We start from the raw sequence: 24,395 nt of genomic DNA, 5'->3' as shown, positions 1-24,395 counted from the left end.
AGAGCATTGCATGAAAAAACAGTTCCCTACTGGTTAAAAATTCATTGTACAGGATCAAAATGCTAACTTGATCTATAAGTTGTCATGGTGTAAACTTTATAACAATAACCAAGTCAATATCTTCAATCATGATGAAAAACGTGTGGAATTGAAGTGAATTTTCTAAGACAATGGACCATAACTGCACAAAATCATCAGACCAGAACAAAATTAGAACTTAATCTGTAAATTGTTATGAAAAAAAAAATAAACCACAAATCATGTCAATGTATTTAAGCACAAAAAAAAGTGTGGAAAATTGATTTGCTTAAAAGACAGAGGGACAGGGTGCAAACCTTGAGCCCCTTTAACTTCTTCAGCAGGGGACTAATAAAACATGTGAAAGATGAGAGTATGTAGTAAAATTGCCAATGCGACAACTTAGTTTAAACATATTTTATTTGTTTAAATACAAGGTGGATAAGACACAAGTCAAACAGACTTATGAAGACAACTAGCTACCCAAGATGAAATGACAAATTTTAACAACAATCAAAACCCATACCTCTTTTAGTAAATTTCACAAGAACCTTCTGACGGACAGCAATCAACCTCAAACACTGAATTAGTTTCCTTGTTTTTATAAGGCAAATACAGAATAAGACATGGATTTAACCATTTTGCAAGAGTTCAGTTCTCTGCTTAACTTGGGCCAATGATAAACTTGGTAAAACGGCTAAACATTAGACGGAACTGTTTAGTTGAAAGGGGCTTGTTGTCAGATTGGGTCTATGCACAAAAACAACTAACAACATGGCAAAAGAAACAATGTAACAATTTAAGTCAGTTCCTATAAGTAATATTTCAATTTTATTTAAAAAGACGGATAATTTGTCTGTCTGGGCTCATTCACTTGGAATAATGATATATGTAATGTGTTAAACTATTGTAAGGTGCAATAAGAAAAAAATTAGCAAAATAAAACTGTTGATCATTTTTATTTTATAAACTGGAATGTTAAACAAATATTTGTCTTACATTTTGTCTAAGTAAAAGTTGTACATGTATATATGATTTGGAAAAGTAATTTAACAAATGTAGGGTACTGGTACCCTTTTTCTGGTTTCATTCATTTCAATGAAGAAAAAAAACAATATTTATATGATTCAATTAATTTCCCATCATTTTGTCAGTGGCATATTGCTTTGGACACTTTTCATATCAAAGAAATTTGACGTCATTAACTTGATGTGAACAATAACATTATCCAGAGGTGGATCCAGGATTTTTGAAATTTCAGATAATTGCATATATACAGTTCAAACTAAAACCTTTTTTTAGACAATTCTGTCCTAAAATTTACATCTTTTGTGAGAAAAAATGCGATTCTTATAAAAATAAAGGACTTTTGAGTGATTACTGATAGGACAACAAAAACCATCCCAAAACATATAACTACTACTAACTTGACTAAGTGTTTATCAATCTTGACTACCTATGAGGGTATTAATGCTCTTCACCAAACATAAAACATAAAACAGAATATTACAATACAGCATCATAATTTGACATTTCCTTAATATATACTTCCGACACTTTGAACATTGCAATACATAAAATATGCAATAAAAAAATTCTACAGAAATTCTTCGGTATGTATATCATACACAGAACTTTTCTTACAAAGTTTTGTATAAATAACAATGGAATTCTAAAAAGAACAAAAGTAGATGTGACAACATGAAACCTCTATGTTTTCATAGGGGGGTCAACAAGTGACCATGCCAAACCGATTACATCCTCACTGATAAACCAGAGGTGCAATAAATAAAATTATCGTTCTTCCCTACGTCTATATAAACCTGCTCTGTTGCTCAGTAATTCTTGTATCAAGACTTCAAAACGAGACCAGGCATTATCAGCGACGTCACAATGTGAGAGGAGAAGTTATCAGCGACGTCACAAAGCGAGAGGAGACGTTATCAAGCTTGCTTTCGTCAAGCATAAACTGTCTTATTGAGAGAATAAAAGACCAGTAGTGGAACAATAAAGAGATAATCGGGTTTTCTTCGTATAGATATCATAAAATATCAGCCGCTCGACACAATGTGAAACTTTTTAGCTCGTTCACTACGCTCACTCGCCAAAAAAGGTTCACATTGTGGCTCGCGTCTGATATTTTACGATATCAATGTGTAGAAAACCGGATAATCTATACCTATCAAGCTTTTATATTCTTCACATTTGTCTTGTAAACAAATTATTTATCCAATACACTAAGATCACTCTTGAATAAATTATCACAATTATATGAATGAAGCTACAAAAAAAATGAATATGTGAACAATAAAAATAAATAAATTAATACAAAATATGTACTGTACAATAAACATCCTTTAAATCAGTACAATTAAATGAATAATGAACACAATAAAAGAAACAAATGGCACAAGGAATGAGCTAACAACTTTTATGATCTTTTGTGGATGTATGAAAAAAAGTAAATTGTTGAAACCCTCATCAAGAATGTCAATGTGATAAAAAAAAAAAAAGCATTTAAAAAAACTTTTTTTTTTGGTACCATGATTTTGTTATTTTTGATAAGTCTTTTAATTATTGAAAATGCTCTATTTCATTGCATCCATTTGGTAATTTGTTATCTAGTAAAATATCAAGACTTAGAATACTGTCTGATTCTTTTTTAAGAACTATCAAATATAAGCAGTTTTTTTGTGATAAAATTTGTCTATTAGAATATAGAGTATGGTATTTTTTTTGTATTTTTAAAGTGACACACTTTTGTCATTTTTCTCTTGTAGTCCATAAACAAACTTCTAAAAGAAATTATCAAATTTTAAATAACAAAAATAATTTAAACAAAGAAGTTTTTGATAGGATTTTTTTATGTTAGAGTTACCTATACTAAAAGTATTTGAATCTGACCTTTCATCATGTCAGTTTTTTTGTTATCACTTATGTTTTGCATAGATACAACTTAATCAGAAGTTTATGGCCTATGCTTTAATGAAAGACAAATGTAACTTTTATATATCGGACAATATATTTATGTTGGTAATTGTATATCAGCATCAGCGTCTGTATATAAGCCACTAGCAGAAACTGCCCGTACCAGTACAAATACATAAATTCCAGCAGGCTCTGTAATGGATGACGGCATTCCAAATTCTATGTTCTGATTGGTTGTTTCTAGCCACTGTACTATATTAGAACCTCCCCTGAATGTACCTGCTGATATTTCATACCATAAAGTTTCTGATGAAGAGAAAACATTTTCCCATAATACATTGAATTTGTTGTCATGCCACTCGATGATTACTTGTTTGGAATCTGAAATTTGAAAAATATTCAATGATGAAAATTGTGCTCAAAAGTAGAACATTGTAAAATTGAGAATGGAAATGGGGAATGTATCAAAGAGACAACCCGACCATAGAAAAAAACAACAGCAGAAGGTCACCAACAGGTCTTCAATGTAACAAGAAATTCCTGCATCTGGAGACATTTTAATCCTTCAGATATTACATTACATATTTTTTTATCATATTAACTTAAACACCGTGTAGAACGCCACATGTGGGGTGTCGGCTATGTTTGACATGGGGTGGCAATTTTGAAGCGACAAAAAAATAACAAGATAAGTTCAAGCATAGAAATTTCTAATTTTAAGAACTCTCAGTACCATAAAATGTATTGCACGGAAGGAACTGCAACGTAATCTATTTTCTGAAAGCAGATGCAGTCGTTTTCAGTGCTCAGTTTTCTCAAACACCTTGTCCTAGTTTTCTGTGTTGCAGATTTTGAGGCTTTATATGCAAATTTCAGTATAAAAAACTACTTTACACAACTACTCTCCGTATTATTTATATAGAATTGTATTCCTCTCATGGACTTCTACCAAATACCAGTTTCTTAGTTAAAATTAATTAGTTTTAAAACTATTATTCATCAAAATATGAGGTGTCGCTCGGGGTGTCAGATTTTGCATGTCAAGGGGTAGAGGCTTGTCATTAAAAAGGAAAACATTTTCTTATAAATCGGTCTCTGTCTGTTTCTTTCTAATTTAAACACATCTACACTGTTATGATGACAAATTACAAACTTATGGTATGTCATTTGGTCCATATTTTAGTCTTTTAAGTAATGTGCATTTTTATTGATAAACATAGCAAAAAGTGCCTCAAAGTGGAAACATAATTGTATATGAATAGAAGTGAAATGTAAATTGTACACAAACAACTAAAATTAAAATAATACAAGACTAACAAAGGCCAGAGGCTCCTGACCTGGGATAGGCGCAAAAACACGGCGGGGTTAAACATGTTTATGAGATCTCAACCCTCCCCCTATACCTCTAACCAATGTAGAAAAGTAAACGCATAACAATACGCACATTAAAATTCAGTTCAAGAGAAATCCGAGTCTGATGTCAGAAGATGTAACCAAAGAAAATAAACAAAATGACAATAATACATAAATAACAACAGACTACTAGCAGTTAACTGACATGACAGCTCCAGACTTCAATTAAACTGACTGAAAGATTAGGATTTCACCATATGAACATCAGACACAATCCTTCCCGTTAGGGGTTTAGTATCATATCATCATAACATATATGAGAAGAACATAACCTGTGTCATGCCAACAACTGTTTTTAGAATAAATGTGTTTAGTTCCGATGCAAAGACCTCATCAGTGACTTTGTATTAACGCCAAAATTTACAATCTTTAATGACTTGACAACAGTATCGTAATTATATCCCTTCTTAATAAGTCTATTCAAAGGTTTTGTTAGTTTCTGGGGTGAATACTGACACCTTTGTGCTTTATAAAGAATATTTCCATAAAAAATTAGATGTGAAATACCTGAACGTATTAGAAGTCTGCATGTTGAGCTATATTTACGAATGATGTCTTTATACCGATGATAAAATTTAGTAAATGTTTTGACTAATTTGTGATATCGAAAACCCTGGTGTAATAATTTTTCAGTAATACATAAATTGCTCTCGTTAAAATCTAAAACATTGTTACATACACGAGCGAATCGTACAAGTTGAGATATATAAACACCGTAAGATGGTGACAAAAGAACGTCACCATCTAAAAACGGATAATTAACGATAGGAAATGAAAAATCATCCCTTTTATCATAAATTTTAGTATTCAGCTGACTGTTTCCAGGAAAAAGTTAAGCGAAATATTGTCTAGAGGAAATGTATTTTTTTTTACCATTTGGATAAATGGATAAATTCAGTAGCCAAATGAACTTTTTTAAAAATTTTATTCAATGTTTTGAAATCATTTGCAATTGTAGTATCATTGTCTTCAGGATTACTTGAAGTTGAGTTTTCATTCGATGAAAAAGATTCCGGTGAGTGTTTCTTTGGAGAGAGTATTCTAGTTCTTTTTGGAGTGATGCATTTTTGCGGCGTGCACAAGTGCTTTTTAGATAAACCTGGTGATGAAGTATGATGCAGTTACGCTGGTGGAGGTTTCGGGCAGATCTTATATTGAGGACTATTTTGTGATTTTCCACCAGGTTTGGGTTTATTGAGCCATAGCCTAGACTTTTGTCTGACCATGGTAAACTGAAAAGGAAAAGAAATTATTTACCAGCTTTTAAATTAAATATTTTGAGCCATTTTGTACTTTGAATGAAATCAAAAGCATACTTTTTATAAGACTAAAACAGACAAAATGGAGTACCCTTATTTTGTCATAGTATAGAAATTGTGTTTGAAATAAAATGTATCATATGAAGACTAATTTACATGCAAACATATCTTTTTTTATGACAAGCCTCTACCCCTTGACATGCAAAATCTGACACCCAGAGCGACACTTTATATTTTGATGAATAATAGTTTTAAAACCAATTAATTTAAACTGGTATTTGGTAGAAGTCCATGAGAGGAATACAATTCTATATAAATAATACGGAGGGTAGTTGTGTAAAGTAGTTTTTTATACCGAAATTTGCATTTAAAGCCTCAAAATCTGCAACACAGAAAACTAGGGCGAGGTGTTTGAGAAAACTGAGCACTGAAAACGACTGCTTCTGCTTTCAGGAAAAAGATTACGTTGCGGTTCCTTCCTTGCAATACATTTTATGTTACTGAGAGTTCTTAAAATAAGAAATTTTGATGCTTGAACTTTCCTTGTTACTTTTTTGTCGCTTCAAAATTGCCACCCCATGTCAAACATAGCCGACACCCAGCATGTGGCGTTCTACACGGTGTTAAAGGTTCAAGTAAATATGACCAATAGACCACAAGATTTATACTGAATTTTTTTTTTGCACAAAAAGTGTGATTATAATTGTATTTGCAACAAAAATACAGATAATTATTTTGAAGTTTCCTAAAGAATTTGTTTTTTTTTAGTGTATTCTATTGTTCCCTCATTTATGCAGTTGTAACTTCTAGCTTTTTAACATTTAACTCAGTATAATTTTTTCAAATTATGCCTAACTTTCTACGTCATTTGGTCACGCTGATCAGTGTTATCTCATTGGAAATAACAACACATGGTAAAATTCTTGAAGAGAATGAGATTCAAAATATTTGTTTTATTTAAAAGTAATATTTGGTGTCAGATATTTTAGAATGTTACTAAATTATCAAATAAGAAACTTATCTTCTATAATTTCATTTCATATTGGCACAGTTTTGCATGACATTTTTTACTCATGCATATTATTCTAAATGGATGAAAAAGTAGTCTGCTGACAATATTTGAGGCAGGCATAGATTAGGAACTGGATAGAGTTTAATACATAAAGGAGAATAATGGGGTCAAACATGTAAAGGATAAGAGAATAATAGGTAAAAAAAACGAAAAGCAAATAAAGGACAAAACATATAAAGAATATAGAAAATTAACCTTAAAATTTAAAGAATACAGAAAATGAAGGACCCCTCTATACAGACACTTATAGTTTCACTAAGTGTAATACATACTATCTCTAACTGGTGGTGTTAATAAGACAGTCATATTTCTGGACACTTTGTCACTCTTTTTATACAAGACATTAATGGCCTGTACATGTACAGTCTGGTGGGACTCTGTCAGCTGCAGATTATAGAAATAGGTGAAGAATAAATCCTGTTGTATTGGGAAACTGACTTTCTCTTTCTTCGTCTGACTTCCTTCAAATGTAATCTGCAAATAAATTTTTACATTATTATAAATGACATTTTTCTTAAATACAAGTTTAAAATTCTATATTTTGTTATATAATCAATATCTTGTAAAAGCATTTTTAGACATAATCTTAAATCATCAGCAAGCAAAGAGAATATTATAATAATTTTTATTTTTCAAATTACCAATTTTATTTTCCTTAAAATTCACTGTAAATTCATAAATTTCTGTATGCATTTATGATTGGGATTATTGAACGATGGACAAAAATATAAGATCAATTATTATGATCCAAGAAAAATGGTGCATACGTAAAATGCTGTTGGAAATGAAAATGCTCATTTATTTTTGCCAAACATGTCAATTGCAATTTTCAAAACTATAAAAATATTGATAATTTTTTTTTTTATTTACTTAACTGTGGATTCATTTTTTTTCGTGGGTTCCAATTTTCATGGATTAATGAAAACTTGCATGTTTGCAGATATTGAATTTCATGGTATAATTTATATGACAATTTGATACTTTACTGTAAATTCATTTATTTTTTGAGGGATCCAATTATTATTATGAATTGAGGAAAATCAAATGTTCTTAGGTTAACATTTAAATTTGTAGTTCACCTAGACCTATATCCAAGAAATATGCTAAAATTTGTATCCTGCTAATAATAATAATCTGAAGTCTTTCCGTAACATTTAAGAATGAGCATCTCAGCCAATTTGTTTGAAATATAAGAATTAGAAGATCTTTTTATGACTTTTCATACATACCAAGTAATTATCGATACCAATAGAATCAGTAAAACCTTGCCACTTTAATCTGACGACATCTGTTACACTCTGGAAGCCATCTTTAGAAATATATTCACTGGACGACAGATAAAATGGTGACACAACTGCACTAGTGGTGGAGGGAGACTTGTTTGATATTCTGACTCCATCTGAGGATGTAGTATTTCCTAGTCCCATCTTGTTATAACATTTGACTGATGTATACACTGTTAACCCTTCAAGGTCACTGTAATCAAACTCCATGGAAACACTTTTAACTGTTGTAGTTGTCCAAGGATGAAGGTCACTTCCACCTGGTTGATATCCTGCAAGTATAATAATGAATCAAATACTGAACATGATTTCTCTCTCATTTTTTTAAATTTCATAAAAATTATCAATTATAAATAAAGTTTCAGCAAAAAGGTTATAATATTTTTTTTATTTTATACTTCTTTTTTCAAACTTTCCCCCAGGGCCAGATGTTTACCTTTAATTTCCCATTTAAACAGAGTCTAGTGTAGCAAACCCCGTGTCCTGTTATATCAAAATTTGTCAATGACTAATAAATATCAAGATGTTCTCATCTTAATTGTTTTCAAGAAGTACTGACACTTTTTCTCCCATTTTTCAGTACATTTTGTATGCAATCTAAGCTCTCACCCATAAAAAATTACTCAGAACTTGAGTACAAAGTTTGTGCTCAAAACAAAAATTCCAATATCTAGATTGGTTAAATTTTGAGTCTGAATACAATAATCATAGTGAAAAAAATAACACCACAAGGTTTGTTTTCTTACCAAAGGCATACTGACAGAAGTCAATACCAGACTCTGGATCTGCTACATCCCAGTTAGCTGAAACAATGTTAATTTCCCAGGCATCTTGATCAGCACCTGAAACAAAAATTATACTAGATACATAAAATAGTGTCTAGGGTTACCAATTAATATGATATATATGTTACCATACAATTTTGCTGAATATAAACATGAAATTTCCGTGTATGAAGATTTCTAAAACTCTTTCTAATTACTTATCTAACTATGAAATGCTTCAGTCAATCTGAAAACGAGAAGGCACTTGATAATAATTTCATTTATTTTTTGTAGTTGCCTATTTTTTTTAAGACTGTGTCACTTATTTCTCTCATCGAGATAGCATAATATTATTTCCATTGAGCAACCAACTTGTTGAACATTTACTTATGAATAAAAGAATGTAATTTGACCAAATAAATTACCTGTCAAATCTTGGTTAGGGGGAGATAATTCACTGGGGAGATTACTGCAAATTTAGGAAAATTTCAATTGTTTATTGGCTTGAGGAATAATTATAAAAACAATAATGGAAGTAAGAAATGAAGATAACATGATATAAGTTTGATATCAAATCATTTTTTATAAAGGTGGTCTTCAATAAAATTGAGAATGAAAATGGTGGATGTGTCAAAAAGACATCAACCCAACAATAGAGAAGACAACACCCGAAGGCCACCAATGGGTCTTCAATGCAACAAGAAACTCCCCCACCCAAAGGCATCCTTCAGCTGGCCCAAATGTTATGGAGGCCTACTTTTAATATGGAATCTCTCATGTAAGTGTTTATTGTTCACTGTTATTAACTTTAACCAAATGTTTTGTTTTCTGTTTTGAATTGTTTCACATTTTGTTATTCAAGGGACTTTTCCGGTTACGGGTTTTTCTTGTTGCAATTCATACAGGTGCCTCCTGTTATTTACATCCTTGGTCAATGGTAGATAGTTGTGTCACTAGCAATCATACATTTATGAGATGCTGTTAAACTCCTCTAAATGCATCCTCAAGTTTTAATAATAACAAGCACTTGGTACAGTCTTTGACATCACAACTCTTTTTTTCATACATAATTTTACCTTTTCAAATTGCATACACAATTCTTACCTGTACCATCATAAACATAGTCAAATATTGGAGGAGTGAGATCAACTAGGACTGGGTCTGAGTAAGCTATGGTCTGCAGTCCTGCAGCATTGGTTGCTATGACAGTTATGTAAACAAATGTTTTGTCAACCAGTTTGACTTTGTTATTCAAACCAAACTTTCTCCGTCCTTCACATTTGAATGTTTGAATCTGTGTTCCACCTTCAGTATAACCTGAAAAACAAAATGAAACTTATACAACCTTTTTATTTTGATCTCTGAAACATTTATCATATTACACAAATTCTCTAATTTTTTAGGATCTTTCTTCAATACTGAACAGCCACCTAAGTTGACGATTTTAAATGATTTATTAGAAAACACTCAGACACATTATATACGTGTAACACGAGGTTGACCAATTTTATTTTTTTAAATACATTTTTGGGAAAAAAATGTCTACATATATATACATTTTCATAAACAGCAGGGAGTATATACTGTGGATTCATCTATTTTCTTGGGTACCAATCTTCGTTGATAAAGGAAAAGTTGCATATTAAATTTTGTGGTTTTGCTGAAGTTTGCATACAAACCTTAAAATAGTATCATTCCTTGAAGTTTTAATTTCTTGGTTCACCTGCACCAAAGAAATCCATGAAAATTGGTATCAACAAATAATGATGAATCCAAAGTAATGACATAAATGACTTTCACATCTTTTAAACATAAAGAATATTCAAACACATTTCCACACTTGTGAAGTGTTCTTAAATAATTTATATGCAATAAAAACTGTTTTAACTTCTATTTGATGATAAAAAAACAGGATTTTCCGTGAAAATACCGCTAAGGATTACACAGAATTTGAAAATATCGCAGTTTCATACAACATTTTCTAACAGTTACAAAAAGATGTTTTTACCAGAAACTTTGATGGGATGTGGACAATGTACCAGTCCAGTGTGAACTATACAAGCCAAATTATAGTTGCTTAATTTATAGAAATTCTACAGACAAGATTCACATTACACCATCAATTTAATAAACTTGCTATTGTTCTTTTGTTTGTAACATTATCAAAATTTTCACATGGTAGGAAATGCACAGAAAATTCTTGTTGACAATGTTATCCTTTATGAAATTCATTTGAATCAGAATGTTGAATAGAAGACAATTTTTTCCAATCCATTTTGTAAGAATTTGAATCAAAACAGCTCACTATTTTAATTCATCACACACAATTATTTACCAAAAAAATAGGTTTACTAGAAGGAAATGTTATGGATTCATTTATTTTAATGGGTGATTGAGGAAAACTTTTTTGTGAATATTTGATTTCATGGTTTTCCAAATGTCTGCATATAATTATCATACAGAAAATTATTTGTTGAACATTAAAATTCATGGTTTCCTTGTACTAAAAAAAGTTGGTGTCCAACAAGTTATAAGGAATCAACAGCACCAACTTAGTGGCAAGCGGATATAAACAATGTAAAAACCTACCTATTGCCCATTTATAATCCACAATGGGTGACTCTGGATCAATAAAACTCCACGAGCCATGAATGGAACTCCATTGGTGGATGTAATCAATGTGACCATTCACATGACCAGAAGAGGTGGAGTCTAACTGGACCTCATGTACCTGTATATTGTCATAGAATAGTCCTGTCTTCATGTCAAGGCTGCCTATTGTTAATTGTGCACTATTTGTTGAAGCTGTGAAATAAAATGTATGCCTGTGCCAAGAGGTTAATTCTCTTGTAGAAGCCCCATGATCATCTTTTCTGTAACTTTTTGTGTATATAAGAAAGACATGATATTCATCCCCTAACTTCACAAAGCCTTCTTTATTAGCCACGTAAGCTTCCCATATTGGTAAGTGACTGGTATAAAACGTTACACGATACAATTTCCCTGCTTCAACACTTGTCAATGTTTGCTGTAGCTCCCCACGCAAATACAAGAAGAAGTTGCCATCATGTGCTAAATTACTGGTTGATGTTACTGCTGTTAGACAAGTCCCTGTTCCCCCTGTCCAGCTAGCGGGATGGTGAAATGTTTGTGTGTATGTACAGATGTCCGTTGTTGTACTAAGTGTTTCCCATGATATTATACTTCCTTTCGTCACTTCAAAAGATGGATTCTGTACGATATTAGTGTCCAAATGTGTCAATGATTCAGGTACAGGTCCAGTTACATCAATAACTACACCGTCAGAGACAACTTTGTCTGATATCAATCCAACAGCATCAATGGCATATACTTTATGGAACATCTTTGATCCTAAAATATAAATTTTATTTTATATCTTCTTATTCATTTGTACATAGAGGTGCACGAGATTCCATAACTAAATATTAAAACCTTATATTTTTTTCTACAATAGTTTTTAATTTATTTATTGAAGCCTAAGCTTGTTCTGTTGAAAAGATTGATGTATCATTGGCAAACTTACTTTAAATCTTAATATACCAAATGTTATGTAACCGTCAAGTATCTGTCTTAGTCATTTATATGTCTAAACCCAGAGGAAGCTAAAACAATCCAACTGTTATAAATAAGTACATGTTGGAGAAAAAATCTAAATAATTCATTATTAATCAAAGAGCTGATAGCTCTGAAGTGGAAGAAGGTAAATAAAAAGTAACTTGATTTACCATAAAAGCAGCCCCACTTACCCAGGCTGCTTTGTTCCATTATTGTTAAAATATATTTTTTTCTTCAAACAAGAAAAGGTCATAAGTACATGGATTTCCCATCCGTACAATTATTTTCTATGTTCAGTTGACTATGAAAATTAGGTAAAATCTTTAATTTGGCAGTAAAATTAAGAAGATCATATCAAGAGGAACACATGTGTACTAAGTTTCAAAAGAGGGACGAAAGACACCAAAGGGACAGTCAAACTCGTAAATCTAAAACAAACTGACAACGCCATGGCTAAAAATGAAAAAGACAAACAGAAAAACAATTCAAGTTGATTGGATTTCAACTTCATCAAAAACTACCTCGACCATAAACTTTATAACCAGAAGCAGGACAGACGGACAGACTAGAAAACATATTGCACATAAATGGAGCATAAAAATAGTAAGACTTGTTACATACCCGCCAACTTTTGAAAGTTCCCATATGGGTTTTTACTGCACAACAACAATTTTAAAGGTTACAATTTTTAGCGACGTATTTTGCAAGATCTGGATTGTCTAGAAAAAGTGTCATATTTGTATGATGAACTTACATGCCTTTTCCTTAAGTCTGTTTGCATGATTCTAGTTATATATTAAATCGGTAGAAAAAATATACATGAAGCTAGCAGACCAGGGTTTATTTTCCAGATTAAGAATATTAGATGCTTGTTGAAATTTCCAATTTGTAATAATGCACAAAGATGGACCTTTAACAGGTTGGGAACAACACTCCAAATGAGGGTAACCTAACTGGAAGATCATCACAACCCACTGTAAAAAACGACCACAAAAAAGTCATTTATATTCATATTATTTGATGAAACTTTTCCCCCAAGAACTATGCATCTATTAGGTACTGAATGGTCAAAACATCATGTTTTTTTATCGACATAAATTTTGTCGTAAATGTAACCAAATGATGTAGAAATTGTGTTTTTTTCTTCAAATTTCCATCAAATTGTAATGTTTATAGTTCCCTTATTGCCTCTCTATTTGAATAAAATAAAATAATAAGAAGAATCTGTTTCTTGTTTTGTTTTGTTTTTGACAAATGATTGTTCACGCCCTGCTTTCATGATATTCATGTATTCATGAATAAAGTAGAATATTCATGAATATTCATGAATATTCCACTTCCATTCATGGTTTCTATTCCAGTGTCAAAATTATTCATGAATATGAAAAATGAATTAAGTGGAATATACATGAATTCTTAGTAACTGTTTGGAGACAACAAATAAATGTTCTTAAAATGCTAGTCACTTACTATATCATAGTATAATCAAGTTTCCTTCATTCAAAATTGTTTTTTTGTGGTAATAAAACCCTTTTTGTCAATATGAATAAACATGAATAAGAATGAATGTTTGGACTTAGAATTTTTTTGCATACATTTCATGAATAAGAATGAATAATGAGGAATAAATTTTGGACTTAGAATATTTTTCCATTGTGTGACTAACATGAATAAGCATGAATAAAGCTGCATGATAATGACTCAGAATTATTTGTGTCAAACGGCATAAAAATTGATAATGAAATTTGTTCTCGGACTTTTGTATGTATATTTTTACTTGATTGTTGATGCTGAATAACATACATGTACATGTATGTATTCCACAGTTAAATGAAAAAAATATATGATAATTTTAATAGATACAGTGTAGCTCATGTAGGTGATATTCATAACATCTTAATACAAAACATGTAAGGTATTTTAAATTTAATTTTATTAATTACCATGATCATAAAATAAACATTGTAAATTTTCTTTTTTTTTCACATGAATAATCTTGAATTAACTTGAATGTTTGGACTTAGAATTTTTTTTGCATACATTTCATGAATTGAATAATAAGGAATAAATTTTGAAATGTTTACATTGAGTGACAAACTCTAAAACGTGATGCTTTGCAAAATTCCACAAAAGTTGTTTTGAAAATGGAATGTCATCTTTTATATAATCCAAAAATATTACTAAGTTTAAAAAAATAAGTTCATATTTAATTTTTTCACCCCCCCCCCCCCCTTTTTGAATTAAAAATTGGATGCCCTCATTTACTACTCTTAAATTTCATTAATAATAATATCATGGCATTATTACAGCCATTCTCTTATAAACTTTATAAAAATATATATTAAAATTTTCTAAACAGCAATTTATGATAATGTGTGTAAAATTAAATAAGATTAAAAAAAAAAAAAAAAATTTTAACACTGTAATCTCTAGCACTTCAAAAAGGAAGTTATCATTGCCCAACATTATCCTATATTCCTAATTTATATAGTTTTTATACAATACAAATCATTTAACAATATTAATTACTTTTAACCACACAGTTCTTCCTTTTATTAATTCAGATCTGGTTGTGTGCATTTATCAGATTGTCCCCTGCTGAGTTCACATCTGGAATTAACTTCCTTTAGTTCAGTCTCTGAATGGGGCCACATACAGGAAAATCTGCATATACTTCTTTTTAATAATGAAATAATGTTTTATGATATACTTTTATATTAAATTAATATAAACCTTGAAACTGCCAGTATGTTTCATAAATTATAAACATTAAATATGTTTGACCTGTTCATTTATTTAACATTTATGCATGACTTACAAAATGTAAGAACTTATCCCTACAATGCCCCAACTGACCACTGGGAAGTAAAATACACACATGGTAGCTACAAGATTCAAATAATTTTTTGGTGCTTTTTAGAAAAAGATTGTGTTTAATCATGTTATTGTCAGAGGCAGAGTTTATAAAATTAGCCAGTGATAGAAAAAGTTTGCATTTAAGGAAAATGGCTTAGACATTATTGTTTTCTTGGAAAATGCCCAAGATTATGAACACCAAAAACAACTGTTATTTTTAATGGAGTCTCAGGATGAAGATTCTACAGAATTTATGTGTGTTGTTCAAGTTAGATGGAAAAACTATGTACAGTTGTTACTACATTTTGTTATCATATGGTAAGTTGTTTTCTTTTTTCTTGTTTTGAAATAATTTTTAGATATTATAGATTTCTATTATTTAAGAGGACTGATCTTTTAGCAAGTTGCAACTTTTATCGATATAAACCGATCAAAAATAAGTTATTAATGGGAAAGACTTCTAAATGAGCACTGGGACTTTATTGCTTAAATTAAATATTAGTTTATACATATTTAATTATAATGACTTTTAAGATGTCAATTAATTAATTTTTGTATAAAATGAAATTTGTTGTGGTTTAAAGTTTTTTAAGTCCATAACGGTCAATATTATATAAAACGATTAGTGTGCTTAATCCATATATAATGAATGGCAATTAAAGCACCAATATTGACACAAAACAAAATATACTAATATTTGCATTGATTTTGTTAATGACATTCTGATTAGAATGATCTCATTTGTTTTTTCCCCACAGATCTTTGATATAAGTTAGCTCATTATCATGTCAAATGTACAATGTATGCTTATCATTAACTTTTAACACGTTTAAATTACCCACCTGCATGGCCATTAAAGTCTACATTTAAGGTTTCAATTTGTGTTAAAATCATGAATTTTTAGAATTTTATCTGTAAAGTCACTTTTATTGATCTACATGAATTTTAGGTAATTGATCCAATATCCACCCATTTATAGTATGGATCCCAATTCCAACCTTATCAAGCAATACGGGATGCATGGTTGCATGGGTGTTTTACTATTACAAAAAAATGTGATAAAATTGAGAATGGAAATGGGGAATGTGTCAAAGAGACAACAACCCGACCAAATAAAAAAAAAAAAAAAACAACAGCAGAAGATCAACAACAGGTCTTCAATGCAGCGAGAAATTCCCGCACCCGAAGGCGTCCTTCAGCTGGCCCCTACACAAATATATACTTGTTCATACATGTTCTACAAACGGGTGGATATTGGATCAATACAGTGGCGGATCCAGAACTTTTCATAAGTAGGGGGCACTCCAGTCATGCTTCAGTGATTCCCTATATGATCAACCAAATTTTTTCCCACGAAAGGGGGGACCCAGGCCCCACCTGCAACACCCCCCCCCCCCCCCCCCCGCACTTGATTGGCCTATGCAATATATCTGGTATATCATGTTGGTACTGAAGCAGTAATAATTAATACTCTTAAATGTGTAGTTAAGAACAAGATATTTTGAAACAAACAATGTAATTAAACATGTTAAAAAATCTTAATATTCTACTTAATTATGTTTATTTTTATCACAGGATTAAACAGAATATCCAAAACTGGCCTCCAAAGTTAAAACCTTTGCTGATTCTGAAAAGAAAATTGAGAAGCTAGAGGAAGAAGTTAAAAAAAATGAAGAAAAAATTTCATTCCACGAAACACCATAAGCCAGAAATCGTAGAGGATGATTTTTTCTTTACAATACAAAGAATAGTTCAGATGTCAAGAAAATAATAAGCAACATAAGTGACTTTCAGTCACGTGTCATAGATGTTTTCCTGTTCATTTTTGGAGAAAACTAGCGGGTTGAGCATAGTATGAAAGGAAGAAAAGCCAATGCAAAGCACGAAGTCAAGCCAGCATAAGATAGGCCTACATGTACATAAGAACTTTTGACAATGACAATTTTAGAACAATGACCAGAGAATCGAGAAAAAGATATCATTGCAAAATTACTAAACTGCTAAATGTTCAAAAAGCTATCAGACTAAAAAAAATATCTGCAAATAAGTAAAAATTATGTATGATTATCACTTTGCTCCATTAGATTTGTCTGTCTTTAGTTTAAAAATAGATCTGAAAACACATAGATTAAGGAAGGGTTTGGATTAAATCCTAGATCAAATAGTGTACAATTTTGCTAGATCTTAATGAAAGTGATTGTAAATTCATATTTCACAGCTACATTTGTATCATGATTAAATGATTAAAAAATATTTTAAACTTAAATGTCTGTATTTGCTTTTGGTTTTCAAAAAACCTCTCAAGGACACTTATTTCAATATTCATGGTTAATCTAGAATATTCAACCATTCAATATTCATGGTTATTCTAGATTATTCAACCATTCAAATGACAATATTCATGGTTATTCTAGAATATTCAACCATTCAATATTCATGGTTATTCTAGAATATTCAACCATTCAATATTCATGAAATATTCACATTCAAGGTTATTCTAGAGTATGTATTTAGCATTCAATATTGGGATAGATATATATTTTTCATTCATGGTGATTCTAGAATATTCTATCATGCATTATTCAAAGACATCCTATTTCATTTTCATGAATATTCTATAGATAATTATTCATGTTAATTCTTGGTTATTCAGTTCATACAATATTCATGTATATTCAAGCTTATTGAGTTCAAACAATATTCATGTATATTCAAGGTGCCATTTAACATTCATGAATATTCATGAATATTCATGAACTGTTACCTTGAATATTCATGAACATTCATGAATAATTCAAGGTCAGGAAAGCAGGGCTGCTTGCAAATGAATCATTATATTTATATATCTTATCTGTATATATTTTTGTTCATGTCTCCATCTCCTTATCATTTGTAAATGTTTAGACAAATAGGCCACAGACCACAATTAATTTCTCTATCAGTTCTTTAGAACGTTTTGCATCATTAAAAAAATTGCACCATGCACTTTTGTCAAATTTTTTTTGTGTGTAATGTATAGTACTAGTCCAAATATATATCCAAAATTCAGAAAGATTGAAGCAATCACTTTTACAAATTTAGCCAATACACATCCATACCCCTATGGACAAGTCAAGAGATGTTCCGAAAACTGTAAATACTACCTTTTTGCACTTGGCCTAATCACTCATTCCATATCAAAATCAGTTTAAATACAACATCCCAAAAATTATTTCACCTCTCTTCTTTCATTTCCACCAAAAAAAATCTAAGAAATGAGTGAGGAAGGGAAAGAAAAAAAATTAAGGAAAAATACACTCTATTTAAAAGGAACTATATTCGTGAACAACGAAAAAGAGGGGTCATTAATTGTGGTCTTGGGCCAGAAAGAAATAAGCTCCACATGTATAATTGCAACATCGTAAATTAATTTAAAAAATAACATACACTAACACTAGTACTGCATGGATTTTAAGCATTATGAAAGTCATATTTGTAGAAAGCTTAAATAGACTTAAAAACAGTGTAAAATGTCTTGCTATTTCTTAGCTTACACAATAAAATCTAATATATACTAACATTTTCAAATTTAAATTTCAAGATTTTACTTGGAATTAATCTAACTACAAGACCTTTTATTAGTCTAGTTGCACATATTGTATATTGACTTAAATCAGAAAGAAACAAATTTATGATATAAACTTCAATGTAATCCTTGAAGGGTCTAGATTGCTAAAATAATTTATAAATTTTATTTTTTTTATTTGTCCAAAATCATTTAAATTCATTTAATCAACATCATTTTATGATTATTTGATTGAAATATTAATCATTTATAGTCTTTTTACAATTTACATTTTAAAAAGCAAAATAACTGAAAACAGGCTAAAACAAAGGGAAGTAACAAAAAAGTATTTCAATATTCCCAATACACATCGTTTTGATAACACAACGGCAGTTAGCCAGAGGTAAACATCGTTGATTACCAGTATGTTTGACACCCAAGCTGTCAAGTGAAGCCATATAATTATACATCTTCTTTGATGTTCAGGTAAAATTTAACACAGGTGTCAATTACACCCGTACAGTAGTAAGAAATGATCAAAAATGGCGTCTGAAAATTTTGATTCATGAAATATTTCATACACGGGAGTTTTTTCTCCTAAACGGGAGGACGGGAGGAGACCCCTGAAAACGGGAGTTTTGTACTCCCGTCGGGAGGTTCACATGTATGTTACGAAGGGCATCTAATTCACATGACAAAGGAAAACCATGAATAAAGACAACACTTTATATATCCTTTTTATTTATATAAAAACAAAATCTTCTTGTCTGCAGGATTGCAAATTTGTAACTTCAAGGGCGAACTTGTAAACAGGGCAAGTTGTCCCGATACCAAATTCACGCATGCGTAATACAAATATCTACAGTTAAAACATCCTGTTACAAGTAAACAAATAACGTTCATGTGGATGAGATGAAATCTAATAATTTACATAAATAAAAGGGTCATATTTACGATAGTGATTGTTTTACAATCATAATTTACAAATTAAATGATTCAGATGCCTAATCATGTGTAAAAATCGGTGTCAGGAATCTTAAGTTGTTTTGAAATTGTAATACACGAAATGAATGCGGCATACGGAGACTCAATGCCAAGGGTCGGCCCCTTAAGTCTTCAGAAGACTTGACGTCTTCTTCCACTAAAAACTGTCATTTCAATAAAAATTTGAACAAAAAGTTAAAGACCATTCCCTAAATGGATGATAAAACATTTTGATGAGAAACAATCACAGCTTGTACCTTGTGTAGCATTAGTGGCCAAATATCTAGATGCAGAGACGTGGAGACCAACATTTTCCCATGGTTTGAGGTCACATTCTGTGCTGGTAGAAGTTGTACCGACACACCAGTAGTACTCTTTTATTCCAGCCTCTGTATCAGAAAATCCATGCCAATGAGCTCCAGCAAATGATGAAGAATTTTGATATTCCATATCCTCTAAACCTGTTTAAAAAAAAGTACCAATAAAGCCGACTCAGAAACATGAGAAATAACAAAAATTACAAGCTTATATACAATTTGGAAAATAGTATGGCGTTCATTATCACTGAACTAGTATATATTTGTTTAGGGGCCAGCTAAAGGACGCCTTCGGGTGCTGGAATTTCTCGTTACATTGAAGACCTGTTGGTGACCTTCTGCAATTGTTTTTTCTATGGTCGGGTTGTTGTCTCTTTGACACATTCCCCATTTCTGTACTCAATTTTATTATATAGGCTCTTTATTTATTGTATGGTACCAATATATGTTTATTTCATAGGAAAAGACAAACCACAAATTTAAAGTTCAATGAAATTATTTCCAAAAGGATTGTATGCAAAACTTGGCAGAAACCATGATATCAAATATAAACGAAAATACAATTTAATAGCTTCAATCAATAAATATAAATTAATCAAATTAATTTTAGTCTTGTTTACTCATTTTTAATAAATTCATCAATTTCAACAAGAGGCTGTCACAACGACAGCAAACCGGATTAATTAACATTTATTTATGTCCTGGCAATATCACAAGAACCATTACTGATGATTGGTGAAACTGAAAATTGTCAATATCAAATTTGACCTCTATTTTGTCATCAGTATCAACATATTAAAATTTGAAAAGCTTAGATTGAATGGTTTGTGAGTAAATGCAACAACGTGAATGAAAACACCCTTTAACGATCTTTCAAGAACCATAACTCCTGAACGGTAAAAGTCAAAATCGTCATTATTGAACTGACCTCTAATTTGTCATCAGTAACAACATATTAAAATTTGAAAAGCTTTGGTTGAATGGTTCATGAGAAAATGCACGGACACGACTGGAAACACCATTTTTCAATCTTTCAAGAACCATAACTCCTGAACAGTAAAAGTCAAAATCATCATTATTGAACTTGACCTCCATTTAGTTATCAGTAACAACATATTAAAATTTGGGAAGCTTTAAAAGAACAGTTCATGCATAAATGCACGGACACGACTGGAAACACCATTTTACGATCTTTCAAGAACCATAACTACTGAACGGTAAAAGTCAAAATCATCATTATTGAACTTGACCTCTGTTTTGTCATCAGTAACAACATATAAGAATTTGCAAAGCTTTGGTTGAATGGTTCATGAGAAAATGCACGGACACGACTGGAAACACCATTTTTCAATCTTTCAAGAACCATAACTCCTGAACGGTAAAAGTCAAAATCATCATTATTGAACTTGACCTCCATTTTGTCACCAGTAACAACATATTAAAATTTTGGAAGCTTTGGTAAAACAGTTCATGCGTAAATGCACGGACACAACTGGAAACACCATTTTTCAATCTTTCAAGAACCATAACTCCTGAACGGTAAAAGTCAAAATCGCCATTATTGAACTTGACCTTCATTAAGTTGTCAGTAACAACATATTAAAATTTTAAAAGCTTTGGTTGAACAGTTCATGAGTTAATGAACAGACAACATTTGATCGCTGCCCGCCTGCCCGACCGATTGACCGGCCGCCCACTGAGCATCCCCAAATCAATAACCGACATTTTTGTCACAAAAACACGGATAATAAAATGCTTCCCTGAGCACAGCCTGAAACAACCGCAAAAGTCAGCCCTCAGCAGTTGGGGAAAATTTGGACACAATATTCAAGCTTGAAACTGTCTGAATTTGTATTGTTATCACATTTTTGACATAATGTAGGTTTCTGACACAAAAAAATGTGGTTTAAGATCTTACAAATCTATTGCACAATACCTTGAAAAAATTAGAAAAAAAATATGAATCTCTTAAAAGAATTGGGGGAAAAAACCTTGCTTAAATTTTTGAAACCCCCTTTGGAGCAATAACCCCAAAACTCAATCCCAGCCTTTCCTTTGTATTAAGGAATCTTGTAGTACGATGTCAGAGAGATCCATACACATCAACACAAGTTATTGTCTCGAAACTAGAGAAATGCTTTTTGGGGTTTTTTGGGGGGCCCATAATTCCTCCATGTTTGCGTCAATTAACCCCAACTAATTCCCAGCCTTTCCTGTAATATGAAACTTGTCTGGAAACTAGAAAAAAATGTTTGTTTTTGGTCCCTTTTAAGGCCCTTAATTCCTGTAGACCCAATAACCCCTTAAATGAACCCAAACCTTCTTAGTTCTACTTGTTGTATTAAACATTGTTGTACAATTTCAGAGCAATAGATATACTTGTACACAAGTAATTATCCTGAAAGAAGAAAAATGCTTGTTGTTGGCCCCATTTTGGCCCCTAATACCTAAACGTGTTGGAACCATCATCCCCAAAATCAATCCCAACCTTCCTTTTGTGGTATTGAACTTTCTTAAAAAATTTCATACAGATCCATTCTCTTAAACTAAATTTATTGTCCAGAAGACAACGTGGTTTCGGATGACGATGACATCATACCATTATCAATCCAAAAAAATGTTTGCGGTCATATAAAAAGGGATTAGAGAAAAGGGTGTTTTTGGCAAAGCAATAAAAAGTTCCTATCCACTTAACAAGTCATTATTTTTTAAGGAAATACTATTTTACTAATTTATCATCAAAATTTAAAATAAGCATCTCTAACCTGAATCTATAATTATTTGAAAAGTTTTTAATATATACCTATCCCATCATACACCATTCCTGTTGTTGGCTGGATGTGATCTATTGTAAACCCGTCAGATGTTGCTGTCATGTGGACACCAGAGTAACTGTATGCCACAACATTGACATAATATGTCACTCCAACTTCATAATTTAATCTTGTCATATTGTAATGAGTTGTCTTCCCTGATAATGTATCTGATAAAATCAAGAAATCATGTCCTGCAAAAAAATAGGAAATATATTTAAAAACTGAGTTCAATTCACTAAGGTTGTTTGGAATGCAGATTTGCTAGTAATTCATTCTTTAGGTAAAATACATTCAATGCATAACAAACAGTGAATTGTGAATTACCATTGAGAGTTTTCAATATATCAAATCTTACCTCCAGGAAAAGTACTTATGTAGATTCTGAACTCTTTGATCAAAGTGGCTGCATTAACAAACTTTTCATTCCAGTCAAAGGTCATAGGTCGTCCTTGTCTGACAAAATCGGCATCTTTTATATTGGTACCTGTCACCTTCTCTGTAACCTATAACATATACAAAGTCACATGACATTCATGAGAATGCAACAAGGTAGCAACACTTTATACAATCAATACCATACATGTGATATATTTTAATTGAATTTTATATTGATGTACTATTCAAATAATATTCTTTTGAATACTGTCAATTCAGAAATTATTTTGTCCATTTAATATTTTATTAGACTATAATGCGATTTGTATCTTGAGATATTGAGAAAAATCCTGTTTAATTCATATACAAAATTTCAAAATGCAAGTTTAAATTATTGCGATTATAACCCTGTTGCATTTTCCACAATAATAAAAACATAGCAGCAATTTCTGAATTTACAATAAACTAATCAAAATTATCAATTTAACATTGTAATAAGATTTTTTAATATTGGTTTGAAAAGTACTAACATTTTATTATTTATACTTACAGCTTTTCCTCCTGCTGTGGCCAGAGCCAGATTTCCTGTAGATATCATTATACCATTGGTTTTAAAGTCAGCAAATGTTGTACCATCATACCATAAACGGACAAAGAAGGAATAATCCTCACCATTAGTGAGGTAAAACTCTGCAAAAAATATATATCTTAAAATATATGTGTACTTGATTCTTTTTTAAACTATGCCAAACATATTTTGCTTGATTATTATAGACCACTTAATTTCAAAATTGCTGTGGTACAAAAACTTAAGTTTTTCATACCTCTTATGATGTTGTGCTTACTGTTGTAACCTAATGATAGCTTATCTTTTCTAAAGTAGCTTTTAACTTTGTAATTTGTAATCTAATGAAAAAGCAACACTGTAATAGCAGGAAACATCATACCAAAGTTGACTAATTTCACGAGATATCATTTAGACTATTGTTTCATAAACATGCAAAAAAAGTGCTATCGGTTTTCATATAACTTTCTATCATGAATGCTTAAGTATCTACATTCTAATTATGGTTGACAATTAATTAAACCAAACCAGCTGTACCAGATAATTAGCCAGTGATATATACCAAATGCATGTTGCAATAGTTATAATCAGTCATTTTTTCAATCAAAAAACTCTAAACAAACAG

The 24,395-nt window shown here is 31.1% G+C and overlaps 1 protein-coding gene across 1 annotated transcript in view; it reads right to left on the bottom strand.

Annotated features, from left to right (window-relative positions):
- Positions 1-958: 958 nt before the first annotated feature.
- Positions 959-24,395, bottom strand: part of LOC134684607 (uncharacterized) — a 67,765-nt gene continuing 44,328 nt past the window's right edge. The window contains exons 36-45 of the mRNA XM_063543906.1: positions 23,756-23,895; positions 23,186-23,333; positions 22,818-23,021; positions 19,955-20,158; positions 11,327-12,109; positions 9,842-10,054; positions 8,720-8,815; positions 7,920-8,245; positions 6,963-7,164; positions 959-3,327 (exon numbers count right to left, since the gene is read on the bottom strand). Of these exons, the coding sequence (XP_063399976.1) occupies positions 3,044-3,327; positions 6,963-7,164; positions 7,920-8,245; positions 8,720-8,815; positions 9,842-10,054; positions 11,327-12,109; positions 19,955-20,158; positions 22,818-23,021; positions 23,186-23,333; positions 23,756-23,895 (2,600 nt within the window). The 3' untranslated portion in view covers positions 959-3,043. The remainder of the gene's footprint in view (positions 3,328-6,962; positions 7,165-7,919; positions 8,246-8,719; positions 8,816-9,841; positions 10,055-11,326; positions 12,110-19,954; positions 20,159-22,817; positions 23,022-23,185; positions 23,334-23,755; positions 23,896-24,395) is intronic.

The sequence above is a fragment of the Mytilus trossulus genome, chromosome 9 (genome assembly GCF_036588685.1).
Source record: "Mytilus trossulus isolate FHL-02 chromosome 9, PNRI_Mtr1.1.1.hap1, whole genome shotgun sequence".
NCBI classification, from domain to species: Eukaryota; Metazoa; Mollusca; class Bivalvia; order Mytilida; family Mytilidae; genus Mytilus; species Mytilus trossulus.
Note: the sequence above shows the minus strand (reverse complement) of the source record. Positions and strands in the feature narration are given on the sequence as shown.